This window comes from Rosa rugosa, chromosome 3, assembly GCF_958449725.1.
Source record: "Rosa rugosa chromosome 3, drRosRugo1.1, whole genome shotgun sequence".
Taxonomy (NCBI): Eukaryota; Viridiplantae; Streptophyta; class Magnoliopsida; order Rosales; family Rosaceae; genus Rosa; species Rosa rugosa.
The window spans coordinates 39,165,336-39,186,191 of record NC_084822.1 but is presented as its reverse complement, the minus strand read 5'-3'; the positions used below and the strand labels follow the sequence as shown (position 1 = coordinate 39,186,191).

Here is a 20,856-nt window from a genome sequence, read left to right as displayed (position 1 = left end):
TCACAAAATGGGATTTTTCTACTAGAAAAGGTACAAATAAATAACTCTTAGATTATTATGAGAAAGTGTATATGTCGGAAGAGACGGATTATGATGTCATTGCTACTATTAAAGAGAAAAAGAGTTGTGTATCGACTTTATTATAGGTGATACGAAAGAAAAAAAAAATACATTGATGCTCTTGGGATCAAATGTGTCTTATCAAAGATAAAGGTGGCGTGAGATTTAAAAATCTTTATTTCCATAATTTGGCAATTGAGCCAAACAAGGTTGGATACTTTTGAACAGTTTAAATGCATTGATTTCTCAAATTTACAAAGCTCTTTACATCTTAAATTCAAATTTTTGGGAGGCTCATCTAAGAGCAACTCCACCGGTTGCTTCTTGACTGGTCACCAGCTAGGAAAAGCTGATGTGGTGACCATGGAGGAGAAAAACAAGCTTCCAGCGGTGGGCTTATGACCGGGCAAGAATCACACTTTCTTGACCGAAGCCAAGAAAAGAGGCAACGGGCTGACATTTTTCTTGACCCAGCCAAACCATCTGCCAGCTCGGCCCAAGTGATAACGTGGGTGACGTCATCTAAAGGAATGGAGAAGGCGACGCACTGAAGGAAGGCAGTGGAGGACGAGACGCTGACGCGTGGCGCCGCAATTAGGCAGGATTTGACTCCCAGTCGCTTGTCCCGTAGCGACAAAGAAGGGGCCGGCCTGTGCCACGTGCAATAGAGCCGTTGGTCCAATTTGAATAGAGAGAGTAACGATCAATTAGTCCCAGCCTTTGGTTTCAATTAAGAAGAGGATCCAACGGCAAACAATTAATATGTAGTGTATATATATATATATATATATATATATATATAGATCCTATCCAGAGCGATGCCTCGCTCTGAAATTTCAGAGCGAGGTTAGAGTTTAGGGTCACTTTTCGGTCGCATATCCACATCTCGACCATTCAGTTTTTAGGTCCTAATGTATAGATCATCTCTGCAAAATTTCAGCCAAATTGATGATCTTTAAGGTATCTAACTCGCTTAAACCAATGGACGAACTGAATCTGTCAAACCTGAACGGTACTAGCTTTAAGGCAGTTATCAATGCCTTAACGACTATCAATTTAGCTGAAATTTTGCAGAGATGATCTATACATTAGTACCTAAAAATAGAACGGTCGAGATATGGATATACGACCGAAAAGTGACCCTAAACTCCAACCTCGCACTTTAAGTTCAGAGCGAGGCCTCGCTCTGGATAGGATCTGTATATATATATATATGTAACGTTAATAAACGGTCACAAAAAAAATTATAAAAAATTCTAAACATTTATCTATAAATACCTACCATTTATTTTACATCTCACATCCAAAAAATTATCTTTCATAGTAACCCAATTTTGTTCTTCCTCCTCTTCATATAGCTCTCATCATCCAAATTTGTTTATATCCAAAATGGCCGAACAAAGGGGAAACACACGTCCAGTGGCCGGACAAGAGGGAGATCAAAGTTCAGATGATAATACCGAATCCGGGAGGAGATGGACGGATGAGGAAGATGTTCAATTGTGCAAGTCTTGGAAAGTTGTAAGCCAAGATCCGGCTGTGGGCACAAATCAAAAAAAAAAAAAAAAAAAAAAAAAACACGACCTTTGGAGGCGCGTGAAGCGACACTTTGTCGCAAATTGGGCCAAGAATCGATGAACAGTGAAAATGAACAGTACTGACTGATCAAGAAACAGAACATGTGGAAACTCATGTCCAGTGGCAGTGAACAGTTACTTGACTGGTCGATGCCTTGACTTTTCGACCTTGACATTTCTTGACTACGCGTGGAGTTGCTCTAAGTACCTCTCCTTCTTATGCTTGGAGGAGTAGACCAGTGACCAGTGTTGCAAGCAGAAGTCCTTTGGAAAGTTGGTAATGGTTCAGATACATCAATAATTGGATAGTTGATAGTTTGATACCCCTTCCTCCTTTGTCAAGCTAAAATTCAATGACTACAAAAATAATTATGAAGCTGCATTGGTATTGTCATAAGGTTGAGGCTGGGTTACCACTGCTTGCTGGTGCAAATAACATTAGTTCTTCTTCAGTTCCTACAACTGAATGCAGAGCTTTAAGAGATGGTTTGATTCATGATCTCCAAAATGGCTTCAAGCGCATCTTAGTTGAAGGAGACTAAGCTTGTGATAGATTGCATCAATAGACAATCTGACCCCCCGTCCCCCCTGCGTTTGCATACTCTAATTCAAGAAATCAAATTTCTTGTTCGAAATAATCTCCTTATTTCCTATGTCTTAGAGAATTTTGTGGATGATATTGTAGCTGCCCTTGGTCATAAACAATTCGGATGTCCAGCTTTGAGCTCGAAACTCCCCCATACATGCTTACCCTACTCTCGATTTTGATTTATGTAATCTTGATTGCCGCGAGCTTTGATTGTAATTTCTGCTTATAAAAAAAATTATAGAAAAAAAAAAAATAAAACTTTGCTTTTTTTCGTCCCCACAAAGCCCGCACCAGAATGAAAATTCACTCCCAAGGCAACCATTGCAACTAAGAGGTCACCCGGGTTATCTACTGCTCAGGCAACTTTTAGCTCAGGGAAACGATAATCCAGCTTTAATGGATGTTTGCTCTACCAGGTCTTAACCCTGGATCGTCTGCTTGAATTAATCCTAACACACCCGCAAAGTGTTATATTTGTGTTTGGCCGGCTGTCTAGCAAATAATAGCACAGAAATTCAAAAAGGGGATCCAACCCGGTCTTAACTTTCTACCATAAATTACAAAGTGAAAGAAACTTAAAGATGCAGAAACCGTATATTCAGCTAAAAATCTTACCGAAAAAAATTTAAAAATTAATAAATAAATAAACACCATCCATGGGGAACTACCTTTAAGAAGCAAATGTTGCAGAACAATGTAAAAGAACATGATTTCAACAGCACAAAAGCAAGGTTTCCGACGTCTGATTTAAGATGTTCAGAATTACAATTTACGCACCAAGACATATTTTTCAATGCTATACAAAAGAGCACGCAAAACCAGTAACAGTATGCATTCTTTTCAGCTTAAATACACCTTCTAGAAACATAATCTAGATACACCAGTTTGCATATACTGGAATTCCTGAAAGCATAACATGGTTTTAGAGAAACAAAAACAAACTAGTACCTAGTAGACTTTGGTTCTCAGTCATGCGATGTATAATACTACTATACGACAGCTAGAAGCCTAGAACATACTTGGAAACATAAACACTCATGTGATTTATGATTTCCCAAAACAAGTCAACAGAAAAAAGAAGCAGCTTCACTTCTGTACCTGATTGCTTTAGAATATTACAGGAAAAATTCATCCACAAAATCTAGCAGGCAAAGCAGAAGGGCATCAGAAAGGCAAGATTGTAACTCTTAGCCTTTGGTTCTCATTATTGTAATGCTGCCTTTTCCTCCTTCAGTGCGAATTTTAGTTTTGCCAACGACAGGTTTCCCAGAAAAGGCTGAAGTGGGATATGGTTCAGGCTCTTTTTGCTTTGCTTTTGAAGGTGGCGGAGTGCGGATCCGCTGGTTTATGTCCTTCAGAGTTACAGCTCCATGGGTTCCAGAGGGTTTAATGAATGCAAATGGATATGCCACAGAAGTAGCCAGCTTAGTGGGAGTCCGAATGTAAGACTTCCTACCTATGCACAGAAACAGAAGGCCTCAAGTACTTGGTTTTTGATTCAATAATTTCATAGCATAATCTTTGATGATCCAGGCAGAGAATCTTGGTGGGTTTGGGGACATATAATATCTAGATTAAAGGTCAGTGACCTTTGTAATTCATCGCTTGTTTATTGTATACAAGTCTAGGAAGTTGCCATATAATCATCCAATAAGTTCAAGATAGATTGCTGATCCTTTTTCAAGTACATGCAATACAGTAAACATAGAAATGTCAAGAACAAGGAAATACCTCTAAATATGATATTTCGAGGTGCTCGAGTAACTCGATGTTGATTCACATTTGCATGATACTCAGGTTGGATGTCGCACAACTCTAAAACAGAGAATTAAGCTTACACACTCAGAAGTGATCGAGGGGTTAAATCATATGGGAACAAAGGAGAAAGTACAAACTATTAATGAAGAACCAATATAACTTACTTGCAATGTCAATATGAACATCAGATGCACCAGAGAAATTCCTGAATACCACAAACAAAGCAATCAGATTATTGTAGATGGCTGACTGAACCAAAAAAATAGAGCTTTAAGAAGCATACATATCATCAGGGCTGAATTGCATATCAGCAGGATCATTGAAGCACTCGTCAATCCACCTATCCGGTGATTCATCTAGGCATTCATAGCCAGAGGCAGATGTATTTTCTATGAAAATAAATAATAATAATAATAATAATTGCTTATCAGAATCTCCTAAGTAGCAAAGATGATTCAACAAAGGATAGCAACCACCAGCAAGATTTCTTCTAGAAGAGACAAACCTGAAAACCCAGATACCCAATTTGTTGCTTCAAAAGCCTCCTCAATTGAATCAACCCCCTCCTGAATAAATAACAAAAAAGTAAATGTAGGAAAATTCAATGATACATGCCGTATAGGTATTGATATGTTGTCTTTAGGAAAAACTTAGATCTAATGCATACAATGGCCACTCAATGTAAAAAACTAAATCTCCCTTCTAACATTTACAAAACCAAATGCAAAGCTAGACTATTAGAGAAACTGTAGTCGCATAGACAGAGTTACTCTTTTGAGAAGGGCATAGACAATGTTACTACCATTAGGCATACATCCAGCACACCAATATGAAATATCTACCACAGATGAGTTGCAGATATAAAAAGCCATTCCCTTCCTAATGAAATACTATAGCATCTCTGTAGCATAAATGGAAGAAACACAAATATGCCCTTATTGACATCACAAGTTCAAAAGTAGTTGGATATGCAAATTATTTGTGTTTTTTCGTGATCAGCCTATGAATGATATAGCATAAAACTCATACAAGAAAGTAGATACGCAGCACAGACATTTGATTTCAAGAATGTAGACGATAAGTCTTCACTTGAAAGGGAAGAATCCATTGCTTCAGTATCAAATTGTAGCATCCGACGCCTTTTTACTTGCGAGAAAGATTCTCTCTGTTCTTCTGGTTCCTTATTTCTATTATCTGAAACCCACATTTCTGACATTAAAAGAACAAAAAAAAAAGGACGGTGTTCGTTATTGCAAATCCAGGAAAAGCAATAATGCTGGACATTGAGGGAAAATAACAAAGAAACCAACCTCTTTGGTTAACCTCATAGGCCAAATCCCCACAAGCCTTAACTGGGGTTGTTTCATCATCCAACATGTAAGAAAGGTCCTCTTGATTCTGAGGCACTCCATTCCACAGGGATTCAGATATGTCTGCGAGAAACAACAGTACCAGAACAGAAATCACTAACTTCATCTAGCACGGCTATTTATTAGCAAACCATGAACTGTGGCAACAACGTACCGTGATTGGAGTCCTTTTGGATACGAGGATTCCGGTGCCAATCCCAGCGCTGACTATTATCAGTTCACAAACAACAACAAAAAATGGTCAGCAATAAGTTCACCATTACCCCAGACAAGCCACAGTGGAAAAGTTTATACAAGGCAGACGTTAAGCTCAGACGACAAATCTTCCATTATCCACGTTACAAATCTTCCATTCTCTTTACATTCCAATGCCAATTGATTTTACATAAGTGCGCAGAACAAGCAATGAAATCTACAAAGCTACAAGTTATAAATTTCACAAAAATAGAAGTTCATTCAGCAAATAAACAGCCAAACAATGAGCACTGAGAACCTACCAACAATCCAAAAGAAGAAACGAAATTTGCACATGTAAAACGCTAAACACATATATCAATAAAGAGACGCTTCGGTAATAGAACAGCTAGAATAAAAAGCACTCTCATAATCTACATATGGGCATTTTGCTTTTAAGCAACAGAGTACAGAAATTAAGCAAATGATAAAGCAAAACAAAAAGCAAAGAACAATGACCCACCAAGTAAATCACAAATCCCACCCCACATCATCACCCTTAAATCACAATCATCTCCAACCTAAATCAATACCCAATTTTCCACACCCAAATGCCTCCACAGATTCATGCAAACAAGCAAAACCCCCAGTCCCGCATTGCCACACCAAACCGAAAACAAACACAAACCCAATAATATTATTCTCATCACATAAATCTTCAAACCCACAAGTCAAAGAGAGACAGAGAGAAGGGTATTTACTCGTCATTATTGTAATCCATTTATGAAGCAGCAGCAGCAACGGAAAACCGTCCAGACGCCAAAATGCAAAGACAAAGAAGAGAGAGAGACTACTCCTGTTTGCAGTGGTTACTGAATCACTTGACCCCAAAAGTAGCCGTTACCGATTTGGCTGAGGGTGAGAGTGAGTCTCTATATATATTGCATTTTCAGTGCTCTCTCTCCGTTGATTGAGATTCGCGCTATCTCTGTCTCTGTGTGACTGTCAAAGACGAGAGACAAGTAAAAAGCGGCCGACCCACCTCCCCCTCTCTCTCTTAAGGAAGTTTCATTTTTTATCATTTTCTTTCTTTGTTTTTTGTCCTTTCTTTTTGGTAAATTTTCATAATATTACAGAGCACGCTTTTACTCTCGGCGGGGCCCAGATGGGTCTGTAAGGGGTTTATTATATTAGCTTTTAGTAAAATTCCAAATTTGTTTTATTTTGTTAATTGACCTCTCTCTTTCTTTCTTTTTTGGGGTCTTTTTCTATAGGCTTGGCATTCAATTTAGATTAATAGAGAATCGGTGAATTTATGTCTTGGATTTTTTCTACAATTTTTTTTTTTTGATTCTTGATCCGACTAATTTTAGTAATGAAAATTGCATAGACTTGACTTCGTTTCCCGCACCCAAGTCAATGACTCAAATGGTCCAGCTAGGAAGTGAAAATTATCTAAATTATCATATCCTGGTGCATTTATGTTAGAATTAGATTTGTAAAGTCTGAACCTAATGCGCTTCATATAAATATAAAATTATAGGATAGATCTAAGCGAACGTAGTACGGTCAATTATTTTCAATGAATGTTTTTATTTTTTTATGCTTTATAGTGTCTTATTGGATGAAATGATGAATCAAAATTTTGAAATGAGTGTCTTCTATATATGGCCCATTGTTCACATGTACATTTTCCTAAACTCCAATTAGATCTTACAAAAAAATGATAGTTAATTATCTAGTGTTTTAGAAAGAAAAATACCCTAACTGTGTTAAAGCGAGCCAGAGAAGCGAGTCGGGTTCGATCACGCGCTGGTGGTTTTAGCCTCTTATGATGGCATTAACCTGATTGCAAACGTCCCATTAACTCACTGGCATTTCAGATCAAGGTACGGGGGATTTCGCCGGCTTTTCACACAAACAGATGCATCAAGCTGATCGGAAGCGCGCTAGTTTGCTTTGTTACCAAAGACTCGATGGAATTTGCAGCAGGTCGAATCCAATTCTATGTGGAGGTCAACCTACGATAGCTTGTGGTGTTCAGTTGGAGTTTTACAATGCAAGATGGATTGAATTTGGATCTTGATTTCTTTTTTAAAAAACTTGTACGGGCACAACCGTGATTGCTACCTGCTGACCCATGTTGGCCTGCCCTATGCTGGCCCTGTGTTCCCCTAGGTAGTTCAGGCTGCAATGCCGCCGATGTGGTGTAATCTGGAACAAGCTCTAGCTAGGGTTCTGATGTTAAGACCTTCGACCCTTCTAACTTCTAAGGGGAATGAGATTATAGTTGCCTAGTTTGTTTCTATTTTTGTCTATGCTAGCCAAACCTCTTCTACAAGCCTTTATAAAAGTGCTTGGTTTCATCGTACCATAATCGTGTACTCGGCGTGTGGAGTCAAGTAGAAAAGATTGCCTACAAGACGAAGTGTTTTTGTTTTAACATAGACCACTCACTCAGTGCTCATATTTTCATCACATAGTAGTTGTTCTTGTACTATTCTACCCCATATTGAGGGTCATATCAATGCTATGAGTTCTTTAGTTTAAACATTTTTTTTGACGAAAGGAGGTCAGCCCATTATATAGATTCAGCAAGCAGTACAAAAACGAAACACCCCTAAGGGGTCGACAGAAAGAATCGTTTCTCAGAGTACCCTGAGACTCCTATTCTAAAACAAGAACAGGAACCCACTATACCCCCAGTACACCCACCTTTTAGACAGTTCACGCACATTAATTCCAAACAAAAATCAGTAATCTCCGAAGTAAGATAAAAAACCCTCAGAGATTATGATATTTGCGATCTAACAAAATTAATTGACAAGTCGAGGTTGTCGTCCTGGATCCCAAATTTTTATAAGAAATCCACCGGGATCCCAAATTCGAATCCAGAATAGAAGAAACCCACACTCTGCAGCCTTAGGCAACCCATGAGGGCCCAAGCCCAAGTCAGAAAAGTAGAGCCAAGCCCAAACCCAAACCCAATTAGGGTTTGCCATTGTAGTCAATGCAATAGGGACTCTGGTCTTGCCGCCATCGCCGCACCCACCTGCCACCAAGCCTCCGGTCGACTTGCCCCAATGATCCAGACAACTCCCGACTCCAACACCGCCAGATGACAAGTGTGAACCAGTCGATCTAAGCAAACCAACGCCAACACCTTGGAAATAGGACCACCCAAACAGCAGATCAACGACCACCCCTCTGCATCTTTGCCGCCCGACAAACAGCAGACGCCGAAGAGCCAGGAGATAGCCATGTCTGAGTTGCAGCCAGTCGTAGATAGGAGGCTCAAATAGAATCTGACCCGACCCGAACGAAAACTCCAATCCCCTCCGCCATGATCGAATCAGAACACCCTGCGCTGCCGGTAACGTTCCTCGACCTTTGAGCCTCGCCCGCCGTGGTCTCCTTAAGCCACCACTAACATCAAGAGGCTGAAACTCCGATAGTACACATGTCACTGTGCCTACCAGCCACCATGGCGCAGAAGGAGTCGGCGACGGAGAAGAGACGGTGCAAGCCAATCTTGATTTAGGAACCCCCAGAGGAGACGCCGTAGGTGTACTCCATACAAGATGAAGAAAGGTACAGAGAGGCCAAACCCGAGGGCGGCGCTCTCCCAACCCTAGCAGAGAGTTGCTAGGTCGAAACATTCCAAAGCTCTTTTGAGATGGGCATTATCTTTTCTTTTTTTAAAAATGTGGTTTAAACATTAGATCTTATAAAATAAAATTAAAAAACTGAGGTATTTAAATATGTTTGTCTCTATTCCTTCTAAAATATAGATTTATAAGAGGCCCAAGAGGCCCAACTGATATAACTCGCTGACATTTCGTCATCACTGGAACAGAAACTTCTAACTGAAATTAGAGTTGCAGTCTCCTTCCTCTGTGAGCTTCCAACTCCCTGTGATTTGGGTTCGCAGCACCCTCTGAAATCAGCAGAGAGATCCGGATTCAACCCACGAAGACCCGGATCCATCAAAAATGAATATATTCAGATTAGCGGGTGACATGACCCATCTTGCCAGCGTTCTCGTCTTGCTCCTCAAGATCCACACCATCAAATCCTGTGCTGGTACTGCTGCTCTTTCTCTTTCTCTTTCTATCTATATGTAATTACTATTATTGGACGGCAATGCGTGTTAGTATCTGCTGCATTTCAGTTTGTGTTTAACCGAATTTGTAACCCCATTATTTGAAGTTGTAATTTCAATGACATTGTGTTTAATGGCTTGCAAGGTTAGGATGAAACCTTATAAGTTGGATTTTGTTGAAGAGGGATATTGGGTTCTGAATGATGAGGCTCGTCTAACAGTAAAATGTTGTAAAGTTTGAATTTTTATGACCTAGTGGATAAAGTGATTCTGTTTTCAGTATCTGGGATATTAGGGATTATTTTGCTGTTTTACAATGGCCCTGTTTCATTAGTTGTTACTACTACAACCAGTGATTGTTAACTTCTAGTCCAGTTAACAATGTAATAACCAAAATGTTGTTATTGTTTACTACTTTCGGACAGATGGCATCTCTTTAGTACTTTACAATGAGGGCTGAAGTTTGAATTTTGATTACTTATTGGATTACGCAAATCTTTTGCCGTTGAATATTTGGGTTAGTGGGGGATTAGTTAGCTGTTTCATCTTTCTGTCTGTGTCCCTTTCTTGGGTAATTTACTTGGTTACTACTTACTACCACCAATTTTTAACTTCTTTTATTTGTTGTGATGTTGTTTATTGTATCCAGGTGTTTCTTTGAAGACTCAAGAACTCTATGCCCTTGTTTTTGTTACTCGCTACTTGGACATTTTCACCGATTTCATATCTTTATATAACACCGTCATGAAGCTAATATTCTTGGGGAGTTCTTTTTCAATTGTTTGGTACATTAGGCAGCACAGGATTGTTCGCAGGTCCTATGATAGAGACCAAGACACCTTCCGCCATCATTTCCTACTGGCACCATGTCTAGTTTTGGCCCTAATATTCAATGAGAAGTTCACTTTCAAGGAGGTTTGTTTCCTTGTTCTTTTGTGTTTCTGTGTGGTCATATGTTCTTCCTGTCTCTCTTTACATCTCATAGAGAACTTGTGCCACGAAAATAGCTGCAGTACACTAATTTTGGTTTTCTAAATTCTATTAATATGAACCAGGTCTTGTGGTCATTTTCATTATTTTTAGAAGCTGTTGCTATCCTTCCTCAGCTTGTGCTGTTACAGAGAACGAGAAATATTGACAACTTGACAGGGCAATACGTCTTCCTCCTTGGGTATTCCAAAAACCCTGATATTTTCTTTACAAATACAATTCTATATCATATTTTTGGTTCCTTCATTAGACCTATATAAATAGCTAATGCTGGACAATTAAGTTACAGTTGTATCTCGTGTTTATAAGTACTTATTGCCAGCCTGCACTACTATATTAGAGTATTAGCTACATGTATCCAGTTAAATATTATGTGCGTGTGTGTGTGTTCATTGGAAGAATATAGCTTGTTATATCAGTTGATGTGGGGTCCTACCGCACTGAGTGTACTCCTAAATGTAGCTACATTGTTCTAAAATCTTTCATCCACAATATAAATGCCTTTTCTGTTTTCTCTGATTTCTTAATTATTAGCTTAGAACTTAGATATATCCTCTGCAGCAGTATTGCAATTGTTCTTTTCATGCAACTTATTATCAATATCTTATCTATGCTTGATTTTATTGTATATCCTTCGTGCTGTGCTAATATCCTAAACTACCTGTGCAGTGCATACCGAGCATTATACATCCTCAACTGGATTTACCGCTACTTCACTGAACCACACTATATCCATTGGACACGTATGCTTCTCTTCTCTCTCACTGCTGCACACTCATTGTATCTATGTCCTTCTTATTCACGTGCATTTTTCTGTTCCCATTTCTATATAGAGATAAGTCCTGATGTATTGGTGGTTGTAACTTGTACTGAACGCATGCATATGCTATGTTTAAGCAGATTTTATGAACTTTGACGTAAGAATGGCTCCAGAGAGTTTCCATGCATGTGGGCATCATTTGATTTTAGTGTCTAAATATACACCATAAGCAATATATACCCTTTTCTTAACATTGTTGGCTTAATAGTTAGAATATTTTGGTCATTCCGTAGCATTTAAGTTTTTTTATTTGGATTTAATCTTCTCATTGACTTAATACACTCAAATCGTGAGGGATCCGATCACCACCACTTCAGTAAATAGTTCTTCTATTTCCTGTTCTCATCTGGTAAAGGAATGATCAACTCGAATATGCACTAATAACTTACTCACATAAACAGCACTTGATAAGCTCTAAAATCAATTCTTTCCGTCCCCAATTAGAGTATGAGTCTAATATTTTGAGCATAGCCCCTAGCATTACAAGTTCTTCCATGCAATTTATGAGGATGCTAGTTAGCTTTGTTGATTTTGATAATTATAATGCTTAGCTTGGGCTTTTATACTTATGTTGTTTGCTAATTGGCTGTTGCAGCATGGATTGCTGGGATTGTTCAAACACTGCTTTATGGCGACTTCTTCTACTATTATTTCCACAGGTAATGTTACAAATACATATATTTAGATTCCAACGATTATTTGCAGTAATGTGTGTCTTCCCTCATTCATCTTTTGTGATTATTTATGCAGTTGGAAAAACAACCAGAAGCTTCAGATACCTGCTTGAGTTCAGCCACCTTTTACTCAGCCATTGCTTTAGGATACGCAAAGGATCGGATTCCATACGATAACGGGGATTATTGGACTACAGTTTCAAAGCTGTGCTGTTTTAACTCTCTTCCCAGTTTTGCCTGTTTCACATGGCTTCTTGAAGCAACAACTGTTTTCAGTACTTAGGATTGTATACTTCTCAGAAAGTCATAAGTTTTGATCTTGATATGTACTTCTCAGAAATGACAGAGTTTCAAGGCTTCATGATATTCTATCAACCCCAATATATGTTGAAGAATTTGTTGACACAAGAACTGCGCTAAATAAGTACTTTTTAAAGACCATGGTGAAATTACAACAGAATAGTTGCAACGACTCTAGCATCAGCACACTAGACTAGCAGAAATAACCATTCAGAATTCCATTACATAACAACTTATAAGAAACATTATCTTTCATATCCATTTTTTCTAAAATTACAGCCACTTTTGATAAAGAAACGAAGTAAGAAACTTGATCTTCTGTGGAATCCAGTCCGCAGCAGCGAAAGGGTTTCATGGTGAAATTAGAACAACAGAATAGTTGCAACCGCTCTAGCATCAGCACACTAGACTAGCAGCAATAACCATTCAGAATTCCATTACATAACAACTAATAAGAAACATTATCTTTCATATACATTTTTTTTTTCTAAAATTAGAGCCACTTTCGATAGAAGAAACGAAGTAAGAAACTTGATCTTCTGTGGAATCCAGTCCTCAGCAGCGAAAGGGTCTCATGCCCACCCTCCTCCAGTTTGGTGCAGCATTGCATCAATCTCATCACCATCTTCCATCTCAAGCTAAACAAGACACCAAAGGAAAGTTTAAGGTACGAAAGTCAATTTTGATAGCGAAATAGAGGGTCAAAATAACTCGAGATTTTACCTCATCTGGAGTCTGCTCTGGCCGGAGTCTGCGTCCATCAAACAAGAATGCAATGGAGTTCATGTCCACTGACTGCCGATCACAGTAGGCATTCATGAGTTTCTTCAGCTGGGTGCTATGTTTGATCCTGAAGAATACCTCATTACCATCCTGTAAACAAAAACCCAAAAATGAAGCAGGATAAGAAAACATTTTACGACCACTAACTAATCAACCCACTGTCTCACAATACATTACCAAGTCCCCGATTGGTGTGCAAGAGTAGATCGGATATGCAACTAATTAGATTGAGGGAAGAAGCAGAGGCTAACTTCCAACTTTTGTGCAAGTTTGAAGGAAGAAGATGAATGAATGAATCAAAGATAAATAAGTACAATATGAGAGGCAAAAGTTGGAAGTTTGCTTCCATTCTTCTTCCAATACAACCCTTGAATCTAATGAAACATAAAACAGGGCCAAAACCCAAAACCTTATACACGAGAGTTAGTAGTGATTGTGCATACTCTTGGAAAATTAGATTTAGTTTGAAAACAACAACACAGTTGGAATTAAAGCCTAAAACTTTGAAATACAATGAGGGGTGTTAAGAGTTGTGCATATTCTTTGAAAAAACAGATTCAGCTTTGAAAATAACAGGGAATTCATAGTTCTAGGAGTCAAAATCAAATCAGGAAAGACAGAGATAATTCAATATCTGGGCTACAATCATACTGATTACATTAGTTAAAGAAATATCACCTAGTTAAAAGATTATAGCAATCAATGTACACACTATTACATTGAAGCTGACATGACCTTTCTGTGAAATTGACCCAAGTTCAAGTTAAGCTAGGAGGTTTCAGCGTCTTTGGTTATAGAATTCTAAAGTCCCTCCGTGCCAGCCTAACCAAACTTGTAGCAGGCATAAGATATCAAAAGAACCCAAATTTAATCTGAAACAAGAACTGCATGTTGGACGTACCTGACCCTTCACTTTGAGGTTAATGTGGGCAGATTGATCACTGGGCTTCTTATCTTCCTCCGGAGCTCCTCCCGTTGTCCCTGACATCTTCAAACCCTTCTCTTCTCTCTCGTACTCTTTCTTTGCTTGGGTTTTGTGTGTAAAGCTCAGCAATTTAAGCACAAAGAAACATACTGTTCACCATTTAAAAGCACAGAAACCAAGCGTTGTCGCCACGCTATTAATGTGGGCTTTTGGTGTTCTTGTTCTTGCTCGGAAAATATTAAACTGATTGGAATGGAATTTGGAATCCGGGAAAAAGGGAGGGAATAGTTGTTTGTGGAGGGTAAATTGACGGCTGAGAGTGAAGGGAGATGGAATCGTACGGGAGGGGATGGCGTTTGCGGTGGGATTGGACTCGTGGGTCGTTCTCGGGCTTTTACTACTGACATCGGATGTGTACTTTGTGCTGAACGTTGTTTTGGCCTTTTTGGAAGATTCTTGTTGGATTGGGTTCCTTCCCATCAGCTTATCCACTCACAAGTCAAACAAAACTTTCGGGTGGGCTGCCGGGCTGGTTTTGATGAGTCGGGTATGGGTAGGGCTGGGTTCGGTTCGGTACCGGAGCTTACAGGCCGATACCATGTACCGTACCAACTTATATTGGTATGCAAAAAACCATACCACTACCGACCGGTATACCGAATTAATCGGTCGGTTCGGTACGGTTGGGCTTGTAACCGAGTTTGACATTGGGCTGCAAACCAGTCACCAGTACATCACTGATCCCTTCTTCTTCTGTTTTCTCCTTCTGAGAACTCTTCGACCCACATGGTTATGGGTCTCTCCAGTCTCCATACTACACACAGTGATGGAAGAGTGATTGTGGTGAAGGAAGAAGCAACCTCAGATCTGCAACCTCTGCTAAAATCAAACAAAAGTTTCAAATTTTATTCATCTATAAAGCATGATTCTCCGAATTTCTAACGACACTTCATCTGGGTGTTCTCCAAATTTCACAACTAACAAAGTTACAAAACCCGAGACGCAAAGAAATAAAAGACCAAAACTTTACTCAACACCAACTAAACCCAAAACCAGATTTTTCCTCCCAGTAAAGAAAATCAACATAAGCAAGAAAAGAATCTTACTTGAAGTAAAAGAGAGATCCAGGGCCGAGTTTGAATTAGATTCTGGGAAGAGAGCAGAGTCTGAGAGAAGCACTTTATAAGTTGCTATTTTTCAAGAAGAAGAAGATAAGAAACAGAAGAGACGGGAAAGAAGAAGAAGAAAAAGAGAGACATGAGACAGGGAAAGAGAAAAAGAAGAAAGAAGAAAGAGAAGAGAAAAAAGAATAAAAAACTAAAAAGAAGAAGACAAGAAGAGAGACAGAAAGAGACGGCAAAAGAAAGAAAAAGACGAAAGAAGAAAGAGAAGAGAGAAGCAGCGTCCAGAAAGAAGAGAAGGATAAAAAATTAAAAAAATATGAGTATTATACAAGAGTTCGGTACGGTACGGTATACCGTGTATATATGAAAATTACAACCATTACCGTACCATGTATGTGGAGTAGGTATGGTTGTACCGTACCAAGACTTCGGCTACCGATAATGTCGGTTACCAACTTCTTTGGTTCGGCACGGATTCGGTTGGTTGGTTTGTCTCGGTTGAAAATGCCAGCCCTAGGTATGGGAATGATATTTTGATCCCTATGGCCTATTCTCCTTACTGTCATTCTTTAGGGAGAAAATTTTTCATACAGTACCCGAACTTAGCCCGACTCCTAACTTCAGTACCCGACTATGCAAAACTATCACTTTGGTACCCCAAGTTTGAAGCTCGACCTAACATTCATACACGCCGTCCATGACGGTGTTAATTAACAATCCACATGCTAAATTTGGATAGGTATTTGGGCCATTTCGTTACCCAAACCTTATTTTGTAGATCCCTTCTTCTTCTTCCCTTATCTTTTGCAGATCCCCTTTTCTCTTTTCATTCCCTTTCTCTCTCTTCTATTATTCTTTTCCTACTGTACTTCTATTCTTCTTTTGAAGAAAGTGAAGTAAAGAACAAAGAAGAACAGAGGGGAGAGAGGGGGGGGGGGGGAGAGCGAGAGAGAGAGTGAGGGGGAGAACAAAGAAGAACAGAGGGGAGGGGGAGGGAGAGGGGGGAGAGAGAGAGAGTGAAGTAAAGAACAAAGAAGAACAAAGGGGAGGGGGAGAGAGAGAGTCTCTGTCCTTGAAGAGAAGAACAGAAGGGAGAAAGAAAAAAAAAATTGATTTCATAAATTTTTTTTAATTAAGTAAAAAAAATAAGTTGGACCGAATTACCCCTCAAAATATGCCACGTGGCTGGGCTCTTAACGCCGTCATGAACGGCGTGTACCGTTCTTGGGTCGAGCTTCAAACTTGGGGTACCAAAGTGATAGTTTTGCATAGTCGGGTACTGAAGTTAGGAGTCGGCCTTAGTTCGGGTACTGTTTGAAATTTTTTTCTTCTTTAGGGGGGGTGTGTGTGTTTTTCTTGTCGCATTGGGGCTGAAATAGCCCGAGTATGACATATATCCGGCTTGTTAAAAGATGGTTCGACACGCCATAATTAATGGTGGCCTGTCGGCCTGATCTCATCAGGTTTATTCATTCAGGACAACACCTAGTTGTGAACTAGCCGGTATTATGTGTAAATTAGGAAAGACATTACTATGCTTTTACACTCATTCATTCAGATAATTAAGTGATACATGGATTAGGGATACATTAAAAAATCATATTGAAACTCATTGAGGCCCCAAAAAGTTAGGACCCAGAAGTTCGCGAAGGACTCCTTAGCTTCTTCCACAACACCAGGAGGGGCCACTTCGAGAACGCGAGCAAGTCTTTCCGATCTGGAGGGTTTGGCAAAAGGCTCAGTGACGGGAGCCAGTTCTTCAACTACAGGTTGGGGGCCTACTTCAGCTTCCGCTTCATTCACTTGGGGGGCAGGATCGCTGTCTGCTTCGTCCTCCAGTTCGGGGTTGATATGGCCTTCCCCAGCAGTTTCCTCGGTGGTTATCGCCACTTCCTCAGTAGGAACAGGACTCTGGCCCTACGAAGGGATGTTAGACCCCAGGCGTCAGCAGAAGGGTAATTGAATAAGAAAAGAAGGCAGGTGAGCAAAAGAAGAATACCTCATTTGTACGCGGCTCACTGATAACAACCGGAATACCCTGGACCATTACTGGGTTCGCTAGGACTTCCGCTATTGTGGGCTCCTGATCTTGATCAGCCCCGACCGGAGGGGGCAGAACTTCTGGTTCAATGTGCTCCGGCATTTGCTCTGGGACTTCTTGCTCCGCTAGATTTTCGCCAATAGCGTTGGGGGAGTGCTTTTCTTATTCAGCCTCAGGGGAGTTGTGATCTGACACTCGGACCGCAATTGGAGAAGGCGGTGGATACTCCACAAAACGAGGTTGAGAAAAGGGGACCACTTGACTCGGAGGCGCTTGGGCCTGCAAAGAGATTGCTTCCCCTTCAGTTGTAGATGGACCTACTCCACCTTGACTAGAAGGACCAATGGTTCTCCGGCGAATATGTGAAACAAGATACATTAGAAACTCAACCAAGTATGAGAAAAATTTAGTGACGCAGTTGAATTTTGAAGAATACCAGTCGCGAGGCGGTTGGTTCATCCTCTTCCCAGTTATTGCCCGAGAGGTCAAGTCGACTTTGTTTGCGGGCCTGGGCAGCAGCAATCTGATGAAAAATTAGGAATTAGAATCTAAGACCAATGGGTTTCAAGATTAAATGTAAGTTTGAAGCCATGTGAGGCCTTACCTCTGCAGGATCTTCGTCGTCAGAAGAGTCCTCGACTTCAGGTTCCTCCACCAGGGCTTTTTGCTTCGCGGCCTGACTAGCGGTCGCAGTGGAAGGACCAACTTGTTGACTGCCAGTGGTTGGCGGCGCCCCTCTATTCCTAGTATTGACCTGCTGAAAAGAAAAGTTGATCAGAATCAGGAAGTCAAGGCATTGTGAGACTGAGTATAGCGGAACTTACCTCTGGCCTTGGTTCATCGAGAATGACCACTCCTGTATGCGAGCGTCGTGGAGGTTGTGCCTCGCGAATGGGGAAGAGAGCAAGCGCTTAAGAGTCAATCTCGCAAAGATAACCCAGGCGGCGGAAGATCATGACGAAAAGTTCGTCATCCGGGAGGTCCCAGCAATTGACAGAAACCTTAGTCCACCATTCGTCATAATCCTCGTCGAGTCCATCGACAGGATAAAAGACATTAGCCCAAGGGGGAAGATCTACCAAGGTGAGCGTGCTTTGCGCCGTTGCATGCCCGGTTGGGGGGCCTATTCTTCGCCAGGAGGTATAGTAATTCATGGAATCGAAAAGAGGGAAGAGTATCAATTGGCCTAACCCGAGTTGGCGAGGGAAGTGGTTGGGTGCATAAAGCTCATGGCTCAACTCGTCAGCCGTGAGCCTGATGTTTGAACAAGAGATGGCGTGACGGAAGGCCAAGCGGGCTCGGTCACTTTGATTCGGGCCCCCGGGGATGAACCTATGTTGAAGAGGAGGTGGGAATCTCTGATTGAGAACCAGGTCCGAGTCGGGTATGTCATCCAAAAGGTAAAGGTAGGAGAAGCACTCAGAGTATGCGCAAAGGCATACCTTGCATCCTGGCAGAGCCATCGTCCCAGGAGAGAGTTGACTGGGGGATTTTCCGGAATGTCTGGTCGGCGGAATTGTGGGAAGTAGATTTGTAGCCAGAAATCCAGGATCCAGAGAGGGCCAAAAATGCTGGTCTCGAAGGGATGCATGGTGGCCTGGTAAAGGACTCAATATAGCGAACCCAATACAGGTTGCCCAAGGCCGACACGGCGGCCATTATAGAGGGCGGTGGTCAAAGAAGTCCAGGTACCAGTGGGCTTGTTAGCAGAAGCGCAGAAGATGTACTTACAAAGCCAATACTCCAGAAAGGCGATGCCGCTAGTCGCATCATGTTGTCCGCGATAATGACCTCGCCAATTTGGGTAGGATCTGGTGAAGGTAGCATGACCAGCCTGATCCATTCACGAAGGGAACTCAACAGCGTCGAATTGGCCATGTACATAGGGCTCGTAGTCGATGGGCAGCCCTGTGATGATGAGTATGTCCAGCAGTGTAATCCCCATCTGCCCGAAGCGGAAATCGAAGGTATTGCTGGAAGTATTCCAGAAACAGAGGGCGGCGGCTAGAGGTGATCTAGTTGGCGCCGCCAGGGAGACGGAAGCATAGAAAAGGCAAATCCCTGCATTCCAGTGAGCCAAATCCCTTCATCTGACCTCGAGATACCAAGCGAGTTCGTCGTCGCTCACTGAGGGCCAGAATCCTATCTTAGCTTTTTGTTGTCTCTGGCCCCAACTACTGAAGTCGCCGGGAGTCTTTCGGAAGACTTGAATGGGGCGGCGAATAGGAAGGCCGTATAAGGCCATGGCATCTTTCGGAAGGACATCTCAGGGGGTAGGACCCAATCCGGCCTGGTTATTGGGCAAACTAGATAGAAGAGGTCTCTGGATTGAGGTTCGAGACAAGTACCGGGCACCCATGTTGGTTCCCTAGACATGAACGGCTTGCTCATTGATTTCCTCTTCTTGATCAATAACGATTTTCTTTTGTGGAGCCAATTCTGGGTTTCTGAAGGAAAATGAGAGTGGGTGAGAAGTTGGGAGGTTTCTGGGTTTAGAGAAAGAGACTGATAGGGTTTCTGATGTGATGGATCCAGACGTTTGCGGCTGGATTTATTAAATAAAAGATTTTGTGAGGGAAACGATGAGATGAAACGGCGTTCGACAGTGGCGAACCCTCATTAATGGCCTCGTTTCTATCATAAGTCATGTCGCTTAAGTCCTCTTCGATCAATTACAATATTCGCGGGCCTAATCTCGAGGCCTGAGGGGCAATGTTTGAGCCCAAAAGTATTTTTGGCAATATCCTTAAGAGTATTGACCATAACGGGCCGATACATGTGGCCCAAAAATAAGTCTACTTGGGTTTGGGTTATAGCTTCGCCCATTTAGGAGTCCGTAAGGAAAACGAGCCCTTATAGGATTCGAGTAGCAGATACCGATTAGGAACCTTCAATCAATAATCCTTCTATGGCAAGGAACCGTCGAAACCCTAGTTATAAATACCAGGTTTCAAGGGACAACAAGACACAACTCTTTAATCAACTAATCACACAGATTATCAAAGTCTCTCCGGAGCAACCTACCTTCAACCTAGTTGAAACCAGCGAAGCAAGGGTAACGCCGTCTCAACCCAGCGAAGATAAAGTCACGCTTTAGCAAATCTGTGCTTTCTCCTACTTCCCGGTGATTGCTCTGCTTAACCTACAACGTTAAGTATCGACTCGGTGACACGAGAGATCACACCACAAGTCCTTATCCGTAAGGCGAAAGTCCTTTTCCAAAAGGCAGAGAAAAGAACCTGGTGATGAGGTTGATGCTCTCCTCGTCCACAGCGTTTGAGAAGAAGTCAAGTCAAGGGACGCCCCGACGACTACATCACACGGTGTTGGCACGCTCGCGCACTCAAAAGAGACAGTTTGCTACCTAGACTGGTTTTGGAGCCAAACAGTATCGATAAGTTTTTACATTTGGGGATTATCATATTGGGATTGAAGTTAAATTCGATTAAAATGCCGACGCATCAAAAGGTTCACAACATTAGGAAAAGAAGAAAGGCAAACGACCCTTGACCAGATGGCAACAACCTCCAAGCGGTAGACTGAAATTGAATATTGATGGGGCTTTTCAC

General features: G+C 41.2%; 3 protein-coding genes across 5 annotated transcripts; 1 reads left to right on the top strand and 2 right to left on the bottom strand.

Moving 5' to 3' along the window:
• Positions 1 to 2,936: 2,936 nt before the first annotated feature.
• On the bottom strand, positions 2,937 to 6,586 carry LOC133740520 (protein XRI1). Of its 3 annotated transcripts, none has more exons than XM_062168479.1 (9): positions 6,290 to 6,586; positions 5,509 to 5,561; positions 5,295 to 5,417; positions 5,039 to 5,193; positions 4,490 to 4,550; positions 4,268 to 4,340; positions 4,149 to 4,189; positions 3,958 to 4,041; positions 2,937 to 3,682 (listed from the first exon to the last, which is right to left on the bottom strand). In XM_062168479.1, exons 1-9 carry the CDS (start codon positions 6,307 to 6,309, stop codon positions 3,414 to 3,416), a joined length of 879 nt encoding a protein of 292 aa, XP_062024463.1. In that variant the 5' UTR covers positions 6,310 to 6,586; the 3' UTR covers positions 2,937 to 3,413. The 3 variants fall into 3 exon arrangements, with proteins under 3 accessions (XP_062024463.1, XP_062024462.1, XP_062024461.1); XM_062168478.1 differs by having other exon boundaries at positions 4,268 to 4,373; positions 5,039 to 5,178; XM_062168477.1 differs by having other exon boundaries at positions 4,268 to 4,373; positions 6,290 to 6,585.
• Positions 6,587 to 9,360: 2,774 nt separating this feature from the next.
• Positions 9,361 to 12,480, top strand: LOC133738321 (ER lumen protein-retaining receptor-like). Its single transcript, XM_062165837.1, has 6 exons — positions 9,361 to 9,611; positions 10,280 to 10,545; positions 10,686 to 10,801; positions 11,290 to 11,363; positions 12,036 to 12,099; positions 12,191 to 12,480. The coding sequence occupies exons 1-6, from the start codon at positions 9,521 to 9,523 to the stop codon at positions 12,225 to 12,227; spliced, it is 648 nt and encodes a 215-aa protein (XP_062021821.1). The 5' UTR covers positions 9,361 to 9,520; the 3' UTR covers positions 12,228 to 12,480.
• Positions 12,481 to 12,608: 128 nt separating this feature from the next.
• Positions 12,609 to 15,379, bottom strand: LOC133738322 (small ubiquitin-related modifier 1-like). Its single transcript, XM_062165838.1, has 4 exons — positions 15,229 to 15,379; positions 14,099 to 14,998; positions 13,138 to 13,287; positions 12,609 to 13,052 (listed from the first exon to the last, which is right to left on the bottom strand). The coding sequence occupies exons 2-4, from the start codon at positions 14,183 to 14,185 to the stop codon at positions 12,987 to 12,989; spliced, it is 303 nt and encodes a 100-aa protein (XP_062021822.1). The 5' UTR covers positions 14,186 to 14,998; positions 15,229 to 15,379; the 3' UTR covers positions 12,609 to 12,986.
• Between the last annotated feature and the right edge of the window lie 5,477 nt (positions 15,380 to 20,856).

What these genes read in the sequence shown, in the direction of transcription:
- LOC133740520 (XM_062168477.1), bottom strand. Translation starts at nt 6,309, where the DNA reads ATGGATTACAATAATGACGA. An exon ending in TTGGGTATCTGGGTTTTCAG is followed by an intron (nt 4,374 to 4,489) that starts GTTTGTCTCTTC and finishes TTATTTTCATAG; the next exon opens with AAAATACATCTGCCTCTGGC. An exon ending in TGTTCATATTGACATTGCAA is followed by an intron (nt 4,042 to 4,148) that starts GTAAGTTATATT and finishes TCTCTGTTTTAG; the next exon opens with AGTTGTGCGACATCCAACCT.
- LOC133738321 (XM_062165837.1), top strand. Translation starts at nt 9,521, where the DNA reads ATGAATATATTCAGATTAGCGGGTGACATGACCCATCTTGCCAGCGTT. An exon ending in CAATACGTCTTCCTCCTTGG is followed by an intron (nt 10,802 to 11,289) that starts GTATTCCAAAAA and finishes CTACCTGTGCAG; the next exon opens with TGCATACCGAGCATTATACA. An exon ending in ACACTATATCCATTGGACAC is followed by an intron (nt 11,364 to 12,035) that starts GTATGCTTCTCT and finishes TGGCTGTTGCAG; the next exon opens with CATGGATTGCTGGGATTGTT.
- LOC133738322 (XM_062165838.1), bottom strand. Translation starts at nt 14,185, where the DNA reads ATGTCAGGGACAACGGGAGGAGCTCCGGAGGAAGATAAGAAGCCCAGT. An exon ending in ACCTCAAAGTGAAGGGTCAG is followed by an intron (nt 13,288 to 14,098) that starts GTACGTCCAACA and finishes TTTTGTTTACAG; the next exon opens with GATGGTAATGAGGTATTCTT. An exon ending in CAGAGCAGACTCCAGATGAG is followed by an intron (nt 13,053 to 13,137) that starts GTAAAATCTCGA and finishes TGTCTTGTTTAG; the next exon opens with CTTGAGATGGAAGATGGTGA.